The following is a 25,551-nucleotide window of genomic DNA, read 5'->3' as shown; positions in this document are numbered from 1 at the left end:
TGAGCCTGCCTGCCTATAGATCCTGTTCCTGTGCCCCTAAATGTACACCCTTGTCTGGACTCCATGGGAACAGATGTGTCTAGTCCTGCAGCAGCTTGAAGTGTAAATGGGAGTGCCCAGGTCCCAAAGGGAGCTTCTCCTCAAAAGAGAAGGAGGGATGGGGGGGACAGTTTACATGAGGAGGTACTGGGAGCAGAGGAAGGACTGATATTGAATTGTAAATGGAATAAATAAATTAAAAAATATATTGTTGGGCTAGAGAGAAAGCTCAGTGATTAAGAGCCCCGACTGCTCTTCCAGAGGTCCTGAGTTCAATTCCCAGCAACCACATGGTGGCTCACAACCATCTGTAATGGGATCCGATGCCCTCTTCTGGTGTGTCTGAAGACAGCTACAGTGTACTCATATATAATAAGTAAATAAATCTTTTTAAAAATATATATATTGTTTAGTTGATAAAACGAGAGAGAGAGAGAGAAAGAGAGAGAGAGAGAGAGAGAGAGAGAGAGAGAGAAACAAAGGAGAAGAGAAAGGAAGGGACCTCATGGAATTAGAGAGATGGCTCAGAGCATATGTGCTGCTCTTCCAGAGGACCCAACTTGGGTTCCTACCCACATTGAGACATTCACAATTACATGTAACCCAAGGTCAGAGAATTCAACACCCTCTTCTGGCTCCACAGGCATGGGGCACTCATGTCATATATAGATACAGACAAACATAACTTTTTTTGTTCAAGAATATGTGGACAACACAAATTGGACTTGATAAATGGGAGGGAAAAGGATACAACATTGGATCTGGAAGGAGTCTAAGGTAGAGTGAATATGATCAAAACACATTGTATAAAATTTTCAAAGAACTAATAAAAATTTCAAAGAACCCTTTTTCTTAAAAAGGTAGTGGTGGTGCATGCCTTTAATCCCAGTGCCAAGGAGGCAAAGGCAGGGAGATCTCTGTGAGTTCAAGACCAGCCTTATCTACAGAGTAAGGATACACCAGACTACACAGAGAAAACTTGTCTCAAAAAACCATAAGGAGAGGGGGAATCATAAATAATAAGAAAACTAAAGATTGCAAATTGCTAGAGTCCTAAGTAAAAGTCACTTTTATCTTTTTCTATTGTTTATGGGTGTGCATTCACATATAACATCCTGTGTGTATGTCTGTCTGTGGAGAGCAAAGGATAACTTTCAAGAGTTGTTTCTTCTACCATGTGAGCTCCAAAGATCAAACTCAGGTGATCAGTTAGCAGACATTCACTAGATCATCTCGCCAGCCCCACCTTTATCCTTTTAAAATAAGTTTGGTTGGATATGTTTGAGGAGTATGTAGTGAGTACAGACAATAGGGGTAGTTTGGGTGAGACTATCCACTGAAGCAAGAGTAACCTACCAGTGTCCACACTCCCAGAATGTTATTTTCCATCCCCAGCAATGGTCAGCTGCCAATGGCTATTCAGCTATGAGTAGGCTTCATGTGCCTATTGCTGTGTTTGAGTTTTGACCTGCTTGGTCTTATACAAGTAACCCACAGTCATGGTGAGGTCCTGAGTACATTGGACATGTCCTATCCAGTAGAAGGCATTTCATAACACCACACTTCACATCCTCCTGCTCTGACATTTTTCCTGTGCCCTCTTCTGTGTTCCCTGAACCTGGGGGGTTAGGATAGAATAGATGCCCCACATACACACCTTGGACTGAGTACTTCCGGTCACTGATTCTCAGCACTTTGACCAGTTACGAGTTTCTATACTACAAAAAGAAGTCTCTCTCACCAAAATTGAAAAGAACACAAATGGATATAAACATAAATGTTTATAAGGCAGTTTAACAAAGTGACCATTTAGCAAAATAATGATAGTTTTTCCCCCTAAGGACTGTTAACTTGCCCAGAGCTGTTGACTGGTCAACATGGTCAGCATGCAGTGCCAGGGAAAATTGTGGAGGTCTTTTCTCCCCAAGTAGCCTCCATAGTACCATCCAACACTATGAAAGTTAGCCAGCAGGCCAGAAGTTTTACAGGCAGTTCAAAGTGTATTTCCTAGTCTCATACCCCAAGAGGTATGATCTTCAGCAGGAGGGTCTTACCATGTAGTTACAGTGAGCAACCAAGAGTAAAGTCAGCAGCCTGTAATTGTGAACTTTTGAGTGATGGTGGTGTGCCACTGTGGGCTTAGCAAATGATACAAATATATCCCTGTAGTGGGGAATCTTAAAGCTGTGTGAAGGGATGCACATGTGGGAACACAAAATGGATAGCAAACTTTGTATATTTCTGTTGACTTGGCTGGAATACCAGAACTGCTCTTTTTAAAACACATATTTAAAAAAAATAGGAGAGATTTGGCATCTGTTGTATTACCGGAGTGGTTGAAGTAGGTCTGGTTGAGGTCTGGTGAGATTTAACCAGGCGTCCTGTAAATAAGAGTTAATCATGAGGATACCTTAGGGAAGAGTGTTCCAACCTTAAGGAACAGACTTGGGATCCTGAGGTAAGAATGTATCCCAGAAAAAGCAAGAAAGTAATCTTCTTTCAACTAACCCCAAAAAACAGAGCCATGCAAACATAAGTCCACCTCTAATAACAAAAATAACAGGAAACAGCAACCATTGGTCCCTAACATCTCTGAACCTCAATCGACTCAATTCCACAATAAAAAGACATAGACTAGCAGACTGCATACATAAAGAAGACCCAGCATTTTGCTGCATTCAGGAAACACACCTCAATGACAAAGACAGACACTACCTCGGAGTAAAAGGCTGGAAAACAGTTTTGCAAGCAAATGGTCCCAAGAAAAAAGCTGGAGTAGCCATTCTAATATCAAATAAAATGGACTTTCAACCAAAAGTTATCAAAAAAGATAAGGACACTTCATCAAAGGAAAAATCCACCAAGATGAATCTATCAATTCTGAATATCTATGCTCCAAATTCAAGGACACCTACGTTCATAAAAGAAACTTTACTAAAGCTCAAAGCACACATTGCACTTCACACGATATTAGTGGGAGACTTCAATACCCCACTCTCATCAGTGGACAGATCATGGAAACAGAAACTAAACAGAGACATAGAGAAACTAACAAATTATGAACCAAATGGACTTAACAGATATCTATAGAACATTTCCTCAAAAGAGTATACCTTCTTCTCAGCACCTCATGGTACCTTCTCCAGAATTGACCACATCATCAGTTACAAAGCAGGCCTCAACAGATACAAGAAGATTGAAATTATCTCATGCACCTTATCAGATCACCATATACTAAGATTTGTCTTCAATAATAACAAAAACAACAGAAAGCCCAAATACACATGGAAGCTGAACAACGCTCTACTCAATGATAACTTGGTCAAGGAAGAAATAAAGAAATTAAAGACTTTTTAGAATTTAATGAAAATGAAGGCACAACATACCCAAACTTATGGGACACATTGAAAGCAGTTCTAAGAGGAAAACTCATAGCTCTGAGTGCCTCCAAAAAGAAACTGGAGAGAATATACACTAGCAGCTTGACAGCACACCTAAAAGCTCTAGAACAAAAAGAAGCAAATACACCCGAGAGGAGTAGAAGGCAAGAAATAATCAAATTCAGGACTGAACCCAAGTAAAAACAAAAAGAACTATACAGAGAATCAACAAAAACGGGCTGGTTCTTTGAGAAAATCAACAAGATAGATAAATCTTTAGCCAGACTAACCAGAAGGCACAGAGAGAGTATTCAAATTAACAAAATCAGAAGTGAAAAGGGAAACATAACAGAAACTGAGGAAATTCCAAAAAAGATCATCTGATCCTACTACAAAAGCCTATACTCAACAAAACTGGAAAATATGGATGAAATGGACAATTTTCTAGACAGATACCAGGTACCAAAGTTAAATGAGGATCAGATAAACCATCTAAACAACTCCATAACTCCTAAATAAATAGAAGCAGTCATTAAAAGTCTCCCAACCAAAAAAAGCCCAGGACCAGATGGGTTTAGTGCAGAATTTTATCAAATCCTCATAATACCAATACTAATACCAAACTTTTCCACAAAATAGAAACAGAAGGAGCACGACCCAATTACTTCTATGAAGCCACAATTACTCTTATACCTAAATCACACAAAGAACCAACAAAGAAAGAAAACTTCAGACCGATTTCCCTCATGAATATCTATGGAAAAATACTCAATAAAATTCTAGCAAACCAAATCCAAGAACACTGCAGTGGCTTCTTATGTGCAACTTCATACCAGTCCCAGCAAAGGAGCAAAGAACAGCAACCAACAGATTAGGGGAAGATCTTTACCAATCCTACATCTGATAGAAGACAAATATCCAATACATACAAAGAACCCAAGAAGTTAGACTCCAGAGAATCAAATAACCTTATTTTAAAAATGGGGTACAGAGCTAAACAAAACATTCTCAGCTGAGGACTATCAAATGGCCAAAAAGCACCTAAAGAAATGTTCAACATCCTTAGACATCAGGGAAATGCAAATCAAAACAACCCTGAGATTCCACCTCACACCAGTCAGAATGGCTAAGATAAAAAACTCAGGTGACAGCAGATGCTGGTGAGGATGCATAAGAGGAACACTCCTCCATTGTTGGTGGGATTGCAAACTGGTACAATCACTCTGGAAATCAGTCTGGAGGTTCCTCAGAAAATTGGACATAATACTACCTGAGGGGCCCAGTTATACCACTCCTGGGCATATACCCAAAAGATGCTCCAACATACAACAAAGACACATGCTCCACTATGTTCATAGCAGCCTTATTTATAATAGCCAGAAGCTGGAGAGAACCCAGATGTCCCTCAACAGACGAATGGATACAGAAAATGTGGTACATTTATATAATGGAGTACTACTCAGCTATTAAAAATGATGACTTCGGGGTTGAGGATTTAGCTCAGTGGTAGAGCACTTGCCTAGCAAGCACAAGGCCCTGGGTTCAGTCCTCAGCTCCAAAAAAAAAAAAAAAAAGAAAGAAAGAAAGAAAATATCCTAAGTGAGGTAACCCACTCACAAAAAAAAACACACATGGTATGCACTCACTGATAACTGGATATTAGCCGAAATTCTCAGATTACCCAAGATACAATCCACAGACGACCACATGAAGCTCAAGAAGAAGGACAACCAAAGTGCTGATGCTTCACTCCTTCTTAGAACGGGGAACAAAAATATTCATAGGAGGAAATATGGAAACAAAGTTAAGAGCAGAGAATAAAGGAAAGGCCATCCAGAGACTGCCCCACCTGGGGATCCAGCCCATATACAGCCACCAAACTGAGACAATATTGCTGATGCCAAGAAGTGCATGCTGACAGGAACCTGATATAGCTGTCTCCTGAAAAGCTCTGCCAGAGCGTGACAAACCATTGTACTGAACACAGGTTCCCCAATGGAGGAATTAGAGAAAGGGTCGAAGGAGCTGAAGGGGTTTGCAACCCCATAAGAACAACAATATCAACCAACCAAAGCCCCCAGGGACTAAACCACTACCCAAAGACTTTATTCATGGACTGACCCAGGACTCCCAACTTCAAGGATGGCCTTGTTGGGCACCAATGGAAGGAGAAGCCCTTGCTCCTGCCAAAGCTGGACCCCCAGGGAAATGTCAGGGTGGGAAGGGGGGATGATTGGGGAAAGGGAACACCTCCATATATCAATCATCTACTAAGGATGTCAGTAGACAGAGTGGCATGAACCAGCAGGACAGTGATGAGGTGAGTCCTAGAGGTAGGCTGGAGGCCTGAGGCCAGGCTCTGCTCTGACTGTCCCTAAGTTAAGCAGGGCTTTAGAATGTTTCAGGTTTTTAGGCTAGGATTTTTGTATGTTTGGTGAGGGTTTTGTTATTTTGGTTTTGAGGTTTTCTGTTGTTTGGGGGTATTGGGGTTTTGGGAGGGTTGTTTTTGAGGTAGGGTTTAACTTTGTATCTCTGGTTGGCCTTGAACACACTGTGTAGATCAGGCTGGCCTCAAACTCAAAAAGTGCTGGTATTAAAGGCATGCACCACCATGCCCACGCCAGGAGAACAATTTGAACAGAAGAATGACACCCTTGGCTGCCTTAAATGATGAAACACACAGGACTGCAAGAAAGGAGATGAGGTGAAACAGTATTGTAGTGATGCCAGCCACTTGATAGAGACTGACCAGGGCAAGGGCCGTGAGAGTACTGAAAAGTGATAAAGCTCTAGTTATATCTTGAAGCTAAATTGAGTCGATTATTTAAATGAACAGTGTGTGGAAAGAACATAGTCAAGGGAATTCAGCAAAACAGCAAGAGGAAGGGAGTTGCTGCTAAGTAGGATGGACGCTGAAGCAGATGGGGCAGCTCTGTAACTCCACATTGACCAAGTTGGAGATGTTGGTCCCATCCAAGTACAGATGCTGAGTGTGGATTTGACATTTGAGTCTGGAAGGTAGCTCCAGACTAGAGGAATGTCTGTTAGTTGTTCATTCTTGAGCAGTGTTTAAAGTTACAAAACTCAGTTAGGTGGAGGTAGAGGCAGTAGTTTAAACCCTAGCATAGGAGGTAAAAGGAAGAGGGGAATCAGCATAGAATAGTGCTTGCAACCAGCACTGATGTAAGAGAAATGAGACTGGGAGAGCTGAAAAGAAGGGGAAGTCAAACCTTATTAGTGAGAAGGGGAGTAGAAATGGAGATACTGTTACAGTGTTACTTCTTTTTTGAGGAGTTTTGTTACAAAAGGAGCAAAATCTAGCAGCAGCCAGGGAGGTTTTGTGTTGTTTTCACTTTTGAAACAGAAGAAATCTTAGTGTTTTATTCTGATGATAATGATCTAATAGCAAAAGGAAATGATTGCTAAAGAGAAAGAGGAAGTATTTGTTGCTTCAGCCTCGAGCACAGAAGAGCACAGGCTGATTGAAGTTTCCTCAGGACTGACTTGCTGAGGTAGCCGTACCATGCAAAGTGAATTCGAGAACCAATAGAAAGATAAGGATGGGGATAGTAGTGAAGTGTAGAATTCAGGACCTATTCCTAGAAGATGAGACATTTTTACTAGACATTAGCAATCTTCTGTAAACACGCCACTAATTTTATGATCCTAACAACTTGCTTAATTTTCTTTACCAGTGCTGTGCTCGTCTCTTGTAATTTGAAAGGGAAATACTGTATTCCCTTCCAGTCTTAGCAACTTATTTCTATTGCAGGCCACTTGTGTATGGACGCATTGGATAGTCTGTAGAGGCAGGAGTGGCTTCCGTGACCCAAGCACTGGAAATGAGCAGTTGTCTTTCACAGCTGCTCTGCTCTGTCGTTTTGATTGGAGTCTCTCACACACTGTCAGCCAAGCCACTAAGAAAGGATTCAGCCGGGGTTGGGGATTTAGCTCAGTGGTAGAGCGCTTGCCTAGCAGGAGCAAGGCCCTGGGTTCGGTCCTCAGCTCTGAAAAAAAAAAAAAAAAAGGCTTCAGCCAGAGGAGCTCTCTACTAAATATCAAATTTGCTATAAAGTTGTAAAGAGGAAAAGGAAAATATGAATCACTGTGATAGTTTTTTTTTTCTAAGCCAGGAAGCAAGATTATCCTTACTGGTACATGATTATCCTTACTGTACATGTGTGAGATGTCTTACCCCTTACACCTTCCTTCCCTCCAGCACCACCACCCCCAGCCCCACCTCACTCTCAACCCTGGCATAGAGAACTGGTAGGATTTGCATAGACGGCTCACTTTAAGCTGGTTGTGTAGGAAGGGCCAGAGAGCAGGCAAATGGTTCAGTATTGGCTTTACCATGAATTATGGAAGTGGAAGGGATTAGAGGCAAGTGACATTTTCCACACTGTACATAACTAGCTTCACCTGCTCTTTTCCACCACAGCTCCTTCATAGGCTTAGACTAGAGAACAGGTGAACTGTGTCATATCACGGTGCACGTTTATTGGCACTGTGCCACTTACTCTTGGTAAGCACTTCACATATGCTGTCTCCTTTACTCCACATAAGTGCCTTGAGAACTATGAGTTTTATTATCTTCTTTTTATTGATACGGAAACAGTGACTTACAGAGATTAATAACATACCCAGATTACCAAATAGGAAGTTGGGTGAGCTAGCCATTCAGTGAATGCACTCTCTTCTTCTGAGCCCTATATAGCTTTGACATTCACCATATCCAACCCCAGTGTTAAGGATTGGGGCTTTGCCTCTACTGCTAATAATTATGGCAGATCTAGTCAATGAGACAGTGTAGTGAGGGGGATTGATTTGGTTCTGGGCTTGGAAAGCCTCGTTTCCTTTGGTGCCGCTGCAGTAATAGCAAAGAAGCAACTCTTACCGGCTTGAGTGGCTGCCAGCTTAATGGGGCCAATTGCCTCCCACCACTGCAGTGCTGTGGGATAGATCTCCTTCTTAGACTGGAACTATACAGGCTTGGGGCACAACAAGCAACAAAACAGTATCGAAGAGACAAGGAAGAGTCTTTATAGTAATGTGAATCTAATTAAGTCTACTAGACTTTAAGCCTTTTGAAGGCACAGTCTCCATTTTGGAAAATATTACTGAGTACTACATACTGGAGAGAGCTAAACTGGACTGAAAACAATACTGCCTTAACCAAGTCTTCCCTTTCATGGTCTTTAGTAGCAACCATTGAATGCTGGGACACTTGAGTAACATAAGATAATTTCCTAATTCAGACATATCATGATTTTTAAAGACTGTAACAGTGAATTAATGAATTAGTTCAGACATGTTTGGCACAGTTCAAAAGGCAAGTGTGCCAACATTGCTACTTTAGCATAGCAGAAAAGACTAGGCTCCTGAGTCTCACTGTGGATGATAGATGATCTAGTCTGTGTCCTGTCACAGTCTCTACGCTGAGCGAGGAAGAGAGCAGGGAAGGCGTCACAAGACAACCCAGGTGACTGTGAAGGCACACGTGCTCCTTACCTCTCCCTAGAGGATAGCAGTGTAGAATAAGCCTTCAAGTTTCTTTCCTTTGTCTCTGGCCCCCAGCAAACACAAAATGTCTAAGTACCTTGTGGCCTCCAGAACTACCCTTGCTCTTTCTGCCGTCTGTCTACAGAGTTTTCTTCTTCAGAAAAGGAAGGGTGGGAATCTGACCCTGATTTGTATTTACTCAAGACAAGGTGGTACCTTACTCTTTTAGACTCAAGCTTTCATATTTAATCTACCCAGAACACATCACATCTTCTGAGGCTACCTAGGAAACAACTGATCCTTCAAACACAAGCTCTTCCCAGAAGTCCTCTGTCTAAACAGAGCTTGTCTCTTCTATTGTCACAGCATCAGTAGTCCTCACTCTGATCGTGTTTGTCGCGTGTTAGAGTTAGTACTATTTCTCTTCACTCTGACACAGTGAACTCCTCAGAGCAGAGGTCGGTTTAGTTCACACGCTTATCGCAGCACCTCACAAATAAGTGCTAAACAGGCGCCGTCCTGTTGCACTCAGTGTTTGTGAAGCCAGTGTCTGGCTCTAAGGTGAGTGAGAATGAGCGCAAGAAAGGGCACTAAGTTCCAAGATAGACTTCTGCTCTCCAGACAGAACTTTTGTTCTCAAAATTACAGGCAAAACCACATGAAGATCTGAGGTCATAAGAGAAATAAATGGCAGTGCATTAGTAACAGATCAAGGGCAACTCTCCCGACCAGTTCTATTTCATGCTCCACTAGAAAACTGGTCCTTTTTAATCTCTAAGTACACATGTGGTTATCATGATATACCTATCAAGTGGGTGCTTGCCTAGGATGCTCAAAGTTGATCTCCAACGTCTCATAAACTGCATGTGAGATACAGACCTGCGATGCTAGTATATAGTATCTAGAGTCAGAAGAATTAGAAATTAAAGAAAATGAAAAAGACTATGTGATAGTCTTAGATCACAGAAATTTTAGGTATTATATCGTGTACACTCATGATTGGGATGAGGAAGTAAGTTCAAGGGAAGAGTTGAAGGTTGGGGATCGAGAGACCTCTGGCTAGCCCTCTTGAAGGCTATGAACATGTAAAAACCATTAATGGAGTCAAAACATTAGGCACATCAAGAAGCTGGAGCAGGATCTAAAATGATAAGGTATGAAAAGAAACCAATGTATGGTTAGAAAGCTGCTAGTGTGGTATGGAAGGCTGTTGAGGTTTGGAGTAGACGGTGTAGTAAATGCCTACTCTTTCAGGCGTTGAGTTGCAGGCTTGAGATTATTATTAGGGTTGGTGGTTCTGAGTGAGAAACAGGAAGAAAAAGATTAACTAGAACCTAGCAGTTGTTTTTCACCATGGCTCTCACCGCGTTCAGAAAACCCTGCAGATGTTTCCCTTCCACCTCCTCCAGCTCACAGATTGCCTTTAGGGTCACTTCTGCCCACAGCCTGACCAAGTGATGGGTGCTGGGAAGCTTACTTCTTAGCCAATGTGGCACAGACTAAACTATACTGAACCTCTATACTTTTGAAATTTATTTTCATATTTAAAAGCAACACTCATTTGAACGAGTGTTTCTGTGGTTTAAAGAATTCCTAGGCACTACTTAGCTGTACACTTTGAGAGCACATTTCAGATTCAGAAACTGTTGGTTATAAGTACTAAGTACTACTGAAGTGTTAAAGTGGTTCTATAGCCAGTTCTTTGTCTTGTTATTGGTCAGCATATGTATGTATGTGTCGGGGTTCTCTAAAGAAATAGAACCACAGAGCGTGATGGCACACACCTGAAAGGTAGAGACAACCTAGTTCAAGACCAACCTAGGTGTCATAGCAACAACCAAGTTCCAGGACATCTGTTGCTATACAGAGAGGTCCTGACTCAAAAACAAAGAAGACTGACCACGGGGGTGTGCACTTTACTTCCAGCACACAAGAAGCAGAGGCAGGCAGATCTCTGAGTTTGAAGCCAGCCTGGTCTAAAAAGTGAGTTCCAGGATAGCCAGTAGAGACCTTGTCTTAATAAATAAATAAATGAAAGTTAAAAATGAGGGAGCAGAATTGATAGAATAGTATAAATGAAAGGGGATTTATTAGAATGTTTTACAGGTTGTAGTCCAGGTAGTCCAACAGTGACTGACTATTTTATTATGGGCAGTCAAGATTCTGGTATTTGTTCAGTTCAGTCTACGAGCCTGGATGTCTCAGCAGCCCCAGTGTGGTACTGAGGTCCTGGAGGATTCCTAGACACTGTTCAGTCTGGGATAGGATCCTGCAGAATGGGTTCTAATATCAGCAAAAGAATGTCCCAGGTATGGGGCTGGGGATTTAGCTCAGTGGTAGAGCGCTTGCCTAGGAAGCGCAAGGCCCTGGGTTCGGTCCCCAGCTCCAAAAAAAAAAAAGAACCAAAAAAAAAAAAAAGAATGGCCCAGGTACAGGATAGATGAACTTGCCTGCAAGCAGGCAAAAAACCAGAAGCTTCCTTCCTCCACGTGTCACTAGAAGGTATGATCCAGACTTAGGGGAGGTTTTCCACCTCAAGTAAGCTGACCTAGAAAACCCCTCCCTGATATGCCTGCCATTTGAGTTTTAGATGTGGTCAACTAGACAAGCAAGGATAGCCATCACAGCCTAGAGTTTCAGTAGAGTTTTAAACTAATCAATCTCAAGGTCTTCTTAGACCTAAAGAAAAAAAAAGCAGAGATTATTTTGTATAGTACCAGTAATTTCTGTGTGTCTCATTGAATTCCAAATCTTATAAGGCTCCTGAAAATAAAGTAGCCTAAGCTTAATTAAGTTCACATAAGAAATTAAACCAACCAGAATTTAGAATCAGCTACATCTCAGACTTTCTTCTCTCTCTCTCGCTCTTGCTCTCGCTCTCTCACTTCATGACTTAGCCGGGTATTTTTAGTAATTTTTAGAATAATTCTTGGAGAATTCCTTACAAAAAATATATTTTAAGAATATTTACCCCTCGGCTCCCATGAGCTCCCTCCCATCTCTTCCTAGTCAACTTGAGAGCTCATCTTCCCCGCTGAGTCCAGTTTGTGCTGCCAGGAACTCGAGGGAGTGGTGTCTGCTCTGGCGTGTGGTCAGCCTACCCAGGGCCCAACACCAAGGGAATCTAGTCCTCCCTGTCCCAGAAGCTCTCAAATGCTGTAGCCCCTCAGGTGGTGGAGGGATTTGGTGCCTACACCCCCTATATCCTGGGATTCTGCTTAACTGGCTGTTTTGTCCTCCCTCTTTAAAAACATTTTGCTAACCCAGTTTCTTTCTCCTTTCCAACATTATGTATGCATTTATTGTGCATTTCTGCATATGTGTATATTCATGTGTGCACATATAAACCATAGCACATGTGTGTAAGTCAGGGGACAACTTAAGACAGTGCAGTCTCTCCCTCCACCATGTGAGATGGATTTTGGGCCCTCAGACTTGGCAGCAGGTGTCCTTAACACCAAGACATCTAAGCACCCCTTACCCTATCATTTGCATTAAAATACATAAATTAATCTGAAAAGTATATATCTCTCATGCATTTCTTCAGGTCTATGTGTATATCAGTGTAGTCACCATCCAAGTAAGCAATGGGAACCTTCCATGGTACCCTTGATTGATTTTTTTCCCTTGGGCTCTTCTTTCCTCCCAAATAAATGACCTTGTATACTTCTTACAATGGATGGTTTGTTTGGGGGGAACTGCTGGAAGAAATTTACCCACTAACTACACGGTGAAAATGCCGGTGTGTCTCACAGCCGCTGTGAATTTTGTCTCCTCATATCACTTTCTTTCTGCTTTTACCCAACAACAGGAAATCAGATCCTGTCTCTTGGGAGTCTCTCAAAAGATCAGATTTATCCAATGAAACTCAAGGGCATCTCCATCTGCTATTCAGCTCTCAAGTCTGCATTATGTGGAAATTATGTCAGCTTTGGCGTCTTCAAGTTGTATGGGGACAACCATTTTGACAATGTACTCCAGGCCTTTGTCAAAATGCTGCTGTCGGTGTCTCACAGTGACTTGCTGGTAAGCTCTGCAGTGCCACAGGGGTCTTCATGTGAGATGTGAAGCGCCAGCACCACAGGCCTGGAATGTTGCAGTGAAGCCCAGGGAATCCAAATGCCACTCCATGTGATGTTTCAGTGCAACATGCTTGCTCTGGATTTAACCAGCTCTGGACAGCTATAGTGACTACTCATAATTCAGCACACAGGCTGAAAACGTCGGCGCTGCCACTCTTAACCACTGGTCATTCAAAGTGCTCTCGCTTTCTCTGATAAAAGTGGATTTAGTAATGTCAGTGAATTGCTCTCAGCTATGTTCATGGTTCACAAAGGGAAATACAGGATTGGATGCAGAATCCCCTGCCTTCCATTCTACTCTTTGGCTTACTGCTGTTTAACTTCGCTTTGTATTAAAATTTGGATCTGGCAGATAGTGTTAAACTGAAAGTTGAGCAATCTGATATATTAAATACCAGTCTGTCATCTACCTCAAATTAATCACCTCTCTCCTCTAGGCCACACTTTTCTAATGAGTGGACTTTAAAATGTGATTCCTCTGCCCCTTTTCTGCTCTGACATTGATTCTGTGATGTATATTAATGACCTTTAAGCTTTGAAACCTGTCAGAAATGTCTGGGATGCTCACTGGAAATGCAAATGTCTAGACTTGTCTCTGCAGAGCTTCTTTAAAACATTTCTGCCAGTTTATACAGAAGTCATTGTATGTTCAATGTATTTTCAGTACTTGTTAGAATAGCCAAATTCAGCATTGGGTTAATTGAGACTTTCCCTCCTGAGCCCACCCAGAGGCTTCCATGACTTACCTGGAAAGCTTGTGTGAGTAATGTTACTAGACCTTAGAATGGACTAAAGCACAGCACCTCAAGTCAGTCTGGGAAACCAGTTTGCAACAGAGTGAAAATAAAAAGCTCACTGAACACTGTGCCTGAATGACAGACATTACAAAGGAGAAATTGGAATCCATCAGTTACCATGTTTAGCAGCCTCACTGACAGGACTTTTCACTACATGAAAACCCATGTCCACCATGAAAACCCTCAGTAGTTCTCAAACTCAAGGGTACATAAGACTATATTTGCCATGTATGAAAAAATGGTAATTTAAAGGCCACACTTCAGAGCTTTTTATTGAGAGAGTCTGGAGTGTGTGGGAAACCACATCTTACTAAGCATGCTCACAGAGCCGTTCTCATCTCACAAGATGCTATACTGTTCTGGGTTATCTTGCCTCACTGTTATGCCTTGATATTGTGTACATAACATTTAAGCTCTCCCAGGTATTTTCTCATCACTCCTCTCTTGTCTGTAGAATATGATAAATATAAATGATAATTAAGTGGGTCGGCCTTGTGCAAACATTGCAGACTGAGATACCAAATCCATGTGGCTTGACATTTGCTCTCTCTCTGTGTAGCAATATCGGAAACTGAGCCAGTCGTACTATCCACTCCTGGAGTGTCTGACCCAGGACCACATGAGCTTCATCACCAACTTGGAGCCTCCTGTGCTCCTATACGTGCTCACATCTCTCTCAGAGGGACTCACCACTCTTGGTAAGGCTCATAGAGAAGACTGTTCTCCACAGGAAAGACTTGACTTCATGCTAATGTATGTGTTCATTGACATTCTTGTCCTATTAGGGGAAGAGAAATGTTATCAGACCAACTGAAAGGTTGTTTTATAAGCTATTACTTGCAAATAGAAAAAATAAACTTTAATATTTTATTAATTTTTATCAGTTCTGAGATACAGTTTAAATACCATCAAAGTCCAAAAAGTTCTAACCAATGTATATGCAATAATGAATCACAACAGTGTACAAAGTATTTGTATCACTACGGAAAGTTCAAGTATGTCCTCATCAGATTTATTCCTTACCCTTAACCCTACTCCAAGGAAACTACTCTCTTTCTCTTTCTCGAATCTCATGTAAGTAGACTCTTAAATAGGGAATGGTTTGTATCTTCTCTCTTTAATTAAACATAATGCCTTCGAGAATCATCTGTGTGGCTTTTTAAGTCAGCCACTTATGCCTTCCTTTTGCTGAGCATGATTGCATCGCACGGATTACCACGCTTCCTTTATCCACGAGTCATCAATGGCTGTTAGGATTGTTTCCTTACTTGACTCTGTTGAGTAGAGCCACTTTGAAGATTCATGCAGGAGTTTTTATTTGACAGTTCTTTGTGTTTCCCTTGACTGAATATCTGGGGTAGGGTTTCTGAGTTGTGTGCTGTCAGTTTTTCCATGCTGAGCTGCCGTTTTCCGGTGTGACTGTGGTGTCTTGCCACAGCAGTGTAGAAGGTTACAGCTGATTCTCATCCTTACATTTGAGTGGCTCTTTCTAGGCTGAGCCATCCTAGTGGATGCAAGTGGAATTCCTTTGTGGTTTTATTTCCATGTTACCAGTGAGGGAGTGGAGGATAATTCTGTGCTTATCTGTTATTTGTGTGGTGTTGGTAAGTTACTGCTGCAACAAATGCTGGAGAGAAGTCAGCATACAGAAAGGAAGGTAGGTTAGTAGCTGGTTCACAGTTTCAGAAATTTTAGTTTCTGGTCTCACATTCCCCTCATTTTGGGCCTAATTGGCAGGAAGCATTTGACAGAACAAAGTTTGCAACCTTGTGGTGACTGAGAAGCAGAGAGATGTAAGATAGCATAAACCATTTCCTCCTCAGGTTACTGCTGGTCATGGAACTTTATCACAGCATAGAAACCTAAGTAGAACAATACTAGTAAGAACATACATCATACACGGGGGGTTCATTATGCTAATATTAATATTAATATTAATGATCATATTTAGAGGTTAAACTAACCATGCATTCCTGTACTCGGGGTGATAGAATTTTGATACAGATTTTTACATCTTAATTTGTGTCATGTATTGATGTATTCTTCTATAGTAATAGATTCTCCTACACTTCTTATATACTCTTCTTTTTTCTTTTTTAGGTTTGTTGTTGTTGTTTGGGATTTTTTTGTTTGTTTATTTGGTGGGTTGGTTAGTTGGTTGGTTTTTCAAGACAGAATTTCTCTGTGTACCCTTGGCTGTCCTAGAACTTGCCCTGTGGCCTTGAGGCAGGCCTCAAACTCATAAGGGTTCTGCCTGCCTCTGCATCTCGAGTGCTGGGATTAAAGGTATGAGCCAACCCCTCCCAACTTGTTCCATTTTTATAACCCTAACATGTGTTAGTGTTAGTCTTGTGCCTTTATAATATGAGCTCAGAAATGTGTCCTCCTCTGCTGTCTCCGAAGGTTTGCATAGAATTGTACAGGGTTTAATATTTACTAGCATTTCTCCAGTTCAACCATCAGACTTAGATTTTTCTTTGGGCAATTTCCAACTACAAACAAAATTTCTTCAGTGGCTTTTCTGCATATTTATTATATCACTAGAGTACTTGGCTGTTCATGTCTCTAAGAATTGTCCATTTTACCTAAAGTTCCTCTTACATTATTGTCATAAGATTGTTCATAGTAGCCCCTGCTATACAGTGTGTCTGAATCGACTGGCTATCATGTCTGCCAGCTCTCAAGAGTGTCTGTAGTATCTACAGTGAGACCCCAATACTGCTTGTTGAGCCCCATTTTCTCTCCTCCTCATCATTGTAGATGGAGTTACCAGTTTTACTGGAAAGCTTTCGTGTTGGTGATTTTTTCAGTTCTGATTTTTTTTTTCTTTTTTTAGGAGCTGGGGACTGAACCCAGGGCCTTGCGCTTGCTAGGCAAGCGCTCTACCACTGAGCTAAATCCCCAACCCCTCAGTTCTGATTTTTGATAAACATATTGCTCATTAACTTTACTCTTCTTTTACGATGTATTCATATACCAAATCAGCATTATTATGAACATATCTCACAGAGTAAACAGACTCTGATTTTACTCTTATTCAATTAAAATTTCATTTAATATTTCATTTCAATTAATATTTCATTTTTCTTTGAGGGCTTCAAGACATGTATACTAATTTCTATATCTACCCCTTACTCAGCCCACAAATTTCCTCAGACCCCAGCCAACATGTTCTTTTTCTTCCTTTTTTTCAGTAACTCACTGTGATAGTTTGAATAGGTATGGCCCCTATAGGCTCATGTATTTGAATGTTTGACCCATAGGGAGTGACACTATTAAAAGATGTGGCCTTGTTGGAGGAAGGGTGTCACTGTGGGGTGGGCTTGAGGTCTCCGATGCTCAAACTACACCCAATGTGGAATACACTGACTGTCCTTCTGCTACCTGCAGATCAAGATGTAGATCTCAGCCGCCTTCCCAGCCCACGTCTATCTGCACACGGCCATGCTTCCTGTCATGATGATCGTGGACTGAACCTCTGGGACTGTAAACCAGCCTAAATTAAATGTTGCCCTTTGTAAGAGTTACCGTGGTCATGATGTCCACTCACAGCAATAAAACCAAAACTAAGACAGAAGTTGGTACCAGGGTCTTACTACAGTAGATCTGATGCTTTTGTTTGGAGGAATATGGACTTTGGGACTATGGATTAGAAAAGCTTAAGAGGTTTCAGAGGAGAAGAATTTTAATATGTTGCCTGGAGACCATTTTTGCAATATTTTGGTGAAGACTGAAGAGCCTACCTGAGACTAAGGTGAAGAGGTTTAGATTAATTGCATTGGCAAAGGAAATCTCAAAACAGCCTAGCAAGGCTATATCCTGTGGTTCACTTTTATGAAGAGCATTTTGATGAAACAGAGCAAGCTTAGAAAGGAAAAATATAAAATGTATGATGGTTCAGGGATTAAAGGGGCACCAAAGAAGTAGAATGGAGCTAAATCTTGTGTTTGAGGATATTAAGTGGATTTAAGGGAGTGGTGCCTTCAGGGCAGCATTCTGCCCAGCTAAGTTGTGGTATACCGGCCTTTAATCTCATGACTCAGGAAACAAAGGCATATAGATCTCTGAGTTCAAGGCCAGCCTGTCTATGAGCAAGTTCCATGACAGCTAAGCTTAGGCAGTGAAGAAAACCATCGAAGCAGAAAGGTAAAGAGGCAAATGAACAGGGGACCACATTCCAGCCACAGCAAGCAGCAGAACTTGGCAGTTTCAGCCGCATAGTTCTGGCTTTAGAGTCAAGGATAGACGAAAGGGGTTATGGAATCTCCCTTCTCAACTAAGGAAAGTTGCTGAGGCCAGATGTGTGGCCTCCTACATGGAGGCCCTGAGAGGCCATTGTGTGAAGCTGTGAAGGTAGAGCATGGATTGCCTTGAACACCCCAAGAGGTTAAGAGATGCCAGAGGCATGGGACACCTGCCCAGGACAGCTGCAGATGGGAGGGAACCAGCCCAAGAGAAGGAAGTGCATTGCAATCAACAAAGCTGGAAGGAGATAGAGATCGAAAGCACTTTAACACCAGACATGGAGATGCAGAGTTTGGAGTTTGCCCAGCTGGTTTTCAGTCTTGCTTTGGTCCAGTATTTCCCCACCATGCTCCTTTACCTACATTTTGGAACAGTAATATATACCCTGGGCCATTTATGTTGGAAGTCTATGATCTGTTAGTAGTTGTTGCTGCTGCTCCAGCTTTTATAGGGGATTATAGTTAAAGAGATTGCATGAATCTCAGGAGACTTTAAACTTTGGACTTTTATTGTTGAGACTGTGATATATGTATGGCTATACATCTGGGGGGCCAGGGAGTGGAATGTGGTGATTGAATAGGTATGGCCCCCATGTGTTTGAATGCTTGGCCCATAGTGAGTGCCACTATTAGGAGGGGTGGCCTTTTTGAAGGAAGTATGTCACTATAGAGGCAGACTTTGAGGTCTCCTACGTCAGGCTCCACCCTGGGTAGGACATATAGGTTGATGTCTATATGCAGGTGAGGGCTGGCACAAGTTAGGTCAAGGCCATAATTGACAGTAAAACAATAAGGTGGGGGCAAAGCTTTTGTAAAGCAGGAGAAAAGGGGAAGGGGAAAGAGAATCAAGATGGAGACAAAGAAAGATGACCTAGATCTGGGTGGTCTTGAGTTGTCTAGGTAGTTGGGATGGATTTCTGTAGGCAAATTTTCTTACCTAGGTGGGCGGTTTATATCCTTATCCTTTGGTTGTGAGTTCATTGTGAGGATGTATTGTGGATTGAGAACTTAACATATAAATCTAATTGATAAATTACAGTTTTTTGAGTTATGATTTCACTGGGTGGTTGTTGGGAGTGTGAGCAGAGTCCGTGGCAGAGAACTGTGATAGGCTGGCCCATGCTGGACTTCTAGAGCCCTAATTTTACTGGGTAGCTGGAACCAGAGAGTTTGTGGCTAGCAGAGAGCCGCCGGGAGAGATGCTAATCTGAGATAAATTATGGTTAGTTCCATGTGGCCCCACAGGTGCCGGAGCTAACACTAGAGACCAATGTGGCAAGGCGTCATGCTGGAACAGGCCTAAGGACCACCAGGGTCAGAGAGTGCTTGTGGGCATCGTGGAGCTGCTGAGGTAAATTAGTTCAAGTTCCGAATTGCTGAGCCTGAACTAACAAAAGACCTACCACCTGGGTCAGAGAGAGCCTGGGAGAGAAGCGCAAAACAGTACTCGCAGGAACCATGCACCGCCTTTTTTTTTTTTTTTTTTTTTTTTACAACACAACACAGTAACCTGCTGCCCGCAGATCAAGATGCAGAACTCTCAGCTTCTTCTCAAGTACCATGTCTGCCTGCACACCACCATGGTTTACACCATGATAGTAATGCACTGAACCTCTGAGACTGTAAGCCATCCCCAGTTAAATGTTTTTCTTTATAAGAGTTGCTTTGGTCATGAAGTCTCTTCACAACTGTGAAACCCTCACTAAGACACCCTCTAAGCCCAGTTGGTACTGCTTGCCCATATGCTCCTGGGTGGTGGGTATGTTTACTATGTTTGTAGTGCCCACAAAAATGATCGTCTTCCCTAGGGACTGTCAACTGCTAGTAGCTTGGGTGGATCTCCTGAGTCTCACTCCAGGCTTCCCTTGAGTTTTGACTGGCTTACTATGCAGGTAGCCATAGCTGCCCTGAGTTCATGAGTCCAATGGCCATGTCCTGTCCAGCAAACAGCCTTTCCTAGCACATCTTCATAGCCTGAATCCTCCCTGCCCACTCTTCTGAGATGTTCCCTGGGTCTTAGGGATCGAGATGTCCTGTGTAGGGTTGAGGACCCTAGTCACTCATTCTCAGCACTTTGACCAGTTTTGAACCTCTGCCTTAACCACTTCCCCTGGCAAAAAGAAGCTTCTTTTACCAAAGTTAAAAACAGTTCAGATCTGTGGGTATAAACCTGAGTACCCAAAAGGCTGTTTGATAGGACAACCAGAAAAATCTCTTTATTGTCCTACTGATCTTCGTTTGGTTATTAGGTGATTCCTGTGAAGGATATTGCTGGTTTTCAATATTTGAAGATGCTCTTTGTTACATTATTGAGTGTGATTTTATTTCATTATGCCATAGAATATACTCAATGATTGGTTGGTCAGTTGATCGGTTGGTTGGTTGATTTGGTTTTTGTTTTTCAAGACAGGTTTTCTCTGTGTAGCCCTCCCTGGCTGTCCTGGAATTCACTCAATAGACCATACTGGCTTCAAACTCAGATCTGCTTACCTCTGCCTGAGATAAAGGGTGGGATTAAAGGTGTACACCCCGTGGATTAATGACTTTCTGATAATCTAGATGCTTATTTGTTGGTTATATAATTTATTTTATCTGCTTGTTCTATGAATTGGTAAGAGGAAAATACTAAAGCCTAACTAGTAGCTCTGTCCTAGCTCTTTGACTCTGGTTCTGTCAGGTTTTGTATTAAATATTTAAAAGCTCCTGTCAGGAACATAGATATTTGAAATTATGGTATTCTTTTGATGAATTTACCTTTAAATCATCACAAAATGCCCCTCACAATCTGTGGTAATAATTTTTTCTGAAAGTTCTGTCCGATAGTAGCTTGTTTCCTCATTGCATGAATGTGTTTGGGGGTGAGGTGCATGTGCCATTGTGCTCTTATAGAAATCAGAGGACAGCTCACAGGGGTCAGCTCTCGTCTTTTATTGTGAGGGTCTGAGGAATCAAACTTAGGTGATCAAGCTTGACAGCAAGCATCTTCACTCTGCACCATCTCACCATCCAGCATCCTTTTATTAGTTGTAAAGGTTCCTTTATTCTTAATATTGATTATTTATAGAGCACATGCATACCTTATTTCTAAGGTATCATAAATGTGATACCTTAAATCATAAATTTATTCCCTTACAGTTTTATACCTTCTGTGTCTGGTATGAGCTAAAGTCCCATTGTCTTCAGCTTTGAAATATTTAATACAAGGGCAACAGCATTTTAATCTCTCAGAATTCTACAAAGAAAACTTCTAAGTGCCTCTCTCTTCCGGTTCTAAGAACACTTGAGTTTACACTGGGTCTCACTTCAGTAACAGTAGCCTCATTCCCCACCATGAAACTTAATATGTTCACCGTTTCTGGGGATGAGGACATGGACCTTCTGCAGCATATAGCTGGGATTAGATGTGTTTATTAAAGCTGACTTTTTCTGTATTGTAATGGAGTTTGGGGTCTGAATTTGCAGTGTCCATGTGTGCTTTTCCACCTGATCTTGTTCCTACTTCCCTTTCTGCTCCATCTCCTTGTTTAGAGTAAAGCCTATGCTTGTTTCAGTTTACTGGGTTTAAGTCAGGAGACTGGAGTGTTTGATTGGCTCTTTCTCAGACAGCTGCTTGTCTGTAGAGTCCACTCCGGCTGGCAGTCAGGGTTTGTATTCCTGCACAGAACATCACGACCAAACCTGGGATCTTGTTAATCACAGCTGATTCTTCAGGCCAGCTAACCAAAGCCACAGAATCGTCACAATCAAAACAGCAACAGCCCTGACAAGAGTCTTTAATCTCACAAGCCAGACCACCATCTTCTGCACTGTTCTCAACATTATCTTCCAAGCTCTTACAGAACTCTTAACATCCCAATGGGTCTTCCGGATCAAAGTTCCAAAGTCCTTCCACAGCCCTCCCAAAACATGGTCAGGTTGTCACAGGAGTACCCCACTATGCTGGTACCAATTTGTCTTAGTCAGGGTTTCTATTCCTGCACAAACATCACGACCAAGAAGCAAGTTGGGGAGGAAAGGGTTTATTCAGCTTACACATTCACATCACTGTTCATCACCAAAGGAAGTCAGGACAGGAGCTCACACAGGGCAGGAACCTGGAGGCAGGAGCTGATGCAGTGGCCATGGAGGGGTATTACTTACTGGCTTGCTTCCCCCGGCTTGCTCAGCTTGCCACCCACCCAGGACCACCAGCCCAGGGATGGCACCACCCACAGTGGGCCCTTCCACCCTTGATAACTAATAAGGAAAATGTCTGACAGCTGGATCTCATGGAGCCATTTCCTCAAGGGAGGCTTCTTTCTCTGTGGTAACTCCAGCTTGTATCAAGTTGACACACACAAAAAGCCAGTGCACTGGCCTTGAACTGCCTTGAGTCCCTGCCCTTGCATCTGAGTAGCTGGGGTTGCAGGAATGTGACAACTTGCTCAGCTCTAACTAAATATTTTAAATGAGTCCATCTTCCACCTTCATGGGTTTATGAGCTACCTTTATTTTTATTGGTGTTCTGTATATTCAAAATGAGCATTCTCAAATAATATTATTGAAGTTTACTTTTATTCTTTGTTTGTTTTGATTTTTGAGAGTCTTCTGTAGCTCTGACTGTCCTTGAATGCTTATATAGACCAGGCTGGCCCCGAACACACATCGATCTGCCTGCTTCTGCCTCCCTAGCACGGGAATTAAAGCCATGCACCATTACACCCTTCCCACTATATACTATTGGACAACCACAGTGTGTGTCTCTGTTTTATCCCTAAACTCCAGTTACTCACACACACTAAGCCTCTTGGTGGCCTTCAGCTCAACTGTGCCTTCTGGGAGGCATTTCTTTCCATAATTCCTATGGTTATAGGTCAAGTTCTCAGATATTTTTCTACAATTTTTTTTTTTTTGGTTCTTTTTTTCGGAGCTGGGGACCGAACCCAGGGCCTTGCGCTTCCTAGGTAAGCGCTCTACCACTGAGCTAAATCCCCAGCCCCTTTTTCTACAATTTTTAATCTGCTATCAATGTTGTACTTTTTTGCCCAGCCCCAGTGTTGTATCTTTTTATTCAGATATTATAGTTTTAATCTCTAGAAATCCTCTTGGGCTGGAGAGATGGCTCAGCGGTTAAGAGCACCGACTGCTCTTCCAGAGGTCCTGAGTTCAATTCCCAGGAACCACACGGTGGGTCACAGCCATCTGTAATGAGATCTGATGCCCTCTTCTGGTGTATCTGAAGACAGCTACAGTGTACTTATATATAATAAATTAATAAATCTTAAAAAAAAAAGAAAAAGAAAGAAAGAAATCCTCTGTGTGTGTGTGTGTGTGCCTGTGTGTGTGCATGTGTGCGTGTGTGTGTGTGTGTGTGTGTGTGTGTGCGCGCGCGTGTGCGTGTGTGTGAGACAGGGTATCACTTTGTTGCCTATGCTGACTGTGAGCTCTTAGTGCTGTGACTCAGCCTCTACAATTGTTGTCCTAGAAGCTGAACCCTCAGTGTAACCGTGGGCTTTTCTATCTTGTCCTCCCTCATCAACCTCGGGGTTTCCTTTAACTTTAGCACTGTTGATGAGTTTTATGAGAAAGTCATTTAGGTCTCTGTCTACTGGAGAAATTTCTTACATGTTTTTCCGCTCATTTACTTTTCTTTTTATGGATTATATATTCTATGTATGTCTTGATTTTATTGGATATCAGATACTGTGAGTTTTATCATGTATAGTGTTTGATTAGGATTTTGGGTTCTGTTCTGTTAGTTGAGTTACTTTGTGATTAATTTCGTTCATTTCAGCTGGGGTGACAGCATTTATTTCAGAGTCGTTGAGTCGCATACTAAGAGGTAGCCCTTAGAGGACACTGCAGCGCCCACGTGTCATGGGCGTCTCAGGAACTGTGCTGGCCCCTTGAGTTAATTAGGAGCCTTTTAGCCTTGAGCTTTGCAGCTTTGGGGAGTTTCTTCTCACGTGTGCAAGGAGAGCAATAGAGACTCCCTTACAGATCTCTCTAAGCGCATCCCTCTAATTCCCACACTCCGGTACTTTGTACATAATGATAGCTGCCTCAGTCCTCCACATTTCAGTCTTCAGCTCACCGAGACCCTTGGCTTTATTTGGATTGCCCTTCTTGTCCTACAGTCTAGACCGCTTTGGGCATGCGCTACGGCCGTTGTAAGTATTACCTCGTTCATTCCCCTCTCCTCGGGTTTAATAGCCCTATACTTCTTGTTGTGCAGTAATTGAAAACTGTTGTTTCATATATTTTGTCCTGTTTCTGGTTGTTTATGGCAGGAGGGGAAATCCTCACAGCAGTTAATCCTTCGTGGAAGAAGCAGAAGTCTTGTCTTTCCTTATTACAGTTTAGCTTGACATTCTGTTATCTTACATCATAGTAATACTAAGGATTTTGAATCCGTTGCAAGCAGCTCTGTTAGTCTCATCATATGATATTTGTCAGGCTTGGGGTCTGCATTTCAGCAGGAGGTTGACAAATTAGCATATGAAGGGAGCTGAGCACAGTCCCATTGCTGCTGTGGACACAGGGACAGTGGACACATACTGTGTGCCTGGTTCTGTCTTAGTGGGTCTTGGGTTGCTCATTTCATTCTCTTTTTCTTAAAATTTATTTATTCATTTTATTTATGAGTACACTGTTGCTGTCTTCAGACACACCAGAAGAGGGCATCAGATCCCATTACAGGTGGTTGCTGGGAATTGAACTTAGGATCTCCGAAAGAGCAGTCAGTGATCTTAACTGCTGAGCCATCTCTCCAGCCCTGTTTGTCTGTTTGTTTGTTTGTTTATTTGTTTTTAATGGCAGTAACATGGGTGACTACCTTCTGATTACTTATTAGCCTGAGATCATGAACAGCTTTCCCATCAGTATCTGGAGATTGCCACTAGCACAGTCACTAATAAAAGCTCCAGGCTAAGCTCCTGCCAGGTAGAGAATGGAGTTTCTGCTGCCGTAAGGAAATAAGGCATACGGAAAGTCTATTTATCAATAGTCCTAGTCTACATGGTTTCTTGTACAGTACCTGTGAGTTCATATGCATATCTGTTGTGTTGTATCTAGAAAACACTTTCCCAGAAATCATCCACCACCCTGGCTCTGCATGGATCTCTGAGTGCACAGTCTCTGTGGATTGGGAATAACGACATCCCATTTAGGACTGAGCACTCCAGGTCTCTCCCTCTCTCTGCATGGTCCAGTTGTAGGCCCCTGTGTTATCACCTCTCTGATCAGGGCTGAGTGACACACTGATCTATGGGCATAGAACTATGTTGTTAAGTGTCATTTATTGCTGTGTCCATTTCTCAGACTAATGTTATTTTCTCCTTAGACCCACGTCCATCTCAGGCTCTTCCTCACTGACTCTTTGAGGTATGGATCTTATCTCATTGAGTGGGGGCCTTAAGTCCAGATTTCAAAGTGATTGGATGCTCCCATAACACCCACATCACTGTTACACCAGTGGCTTATCTTGTAAGCAAGCCATTGTTGCTACTCACAGGGTTTGTAGCTAGAT

General features: G+C 42.2%; 1 protein-coding gene across 7 annotated transcripts in view; it reads left to right on the top strand.

Annotated features, from left to right (window-relative positions):
* Positions 1–25,551, top strand: part of Ranbp17 (RAN binding protein 17) — a 302,529-nt gene that overhangs the window by 240,025 nt on the left and 36,953 nt on the right. For 6 of the 7 annotated variants that reach the window (XM_063268959.1, XM_008767582.4, XM_063268961.1 and 3 more), the window contains 2 exons: positions 12,733–12,947; positions 14,360–14,498. The exons of the other annotated variant lie outside the window; for it this stretch is intronic. In XM_063268959.1, coding sequence (XP_063125029.1) covers positions 12,733–12,947; positions 14,360–14,498 — 354 coding nt within the window. The remainder of the gene's footprint in view (positions 1–12,732; positions 12,948–14,359; positions 14,499–25,551) is intronic. 7 annotated transcript variants of the gene reach the window in all.

Source organism: Rattus norvegicus, chromosome 10 (assembly GCF_036323735.1).
Source record: "Rattus norvegicus strain BN/NHsdMcwi chromosome 10, GRCr8, whole genome shotgun sequence".
Lineage (NCBI taxonomy): Eukaryota > Metazoa > Chordata > Mammalia > Rodentia > Muridae > Rattus > Rattus norvegicus.
Note: the sequence above shows the minus strand (reverse complement) of the source record. Positions and strands in the feature narration are given on the sequence as shown.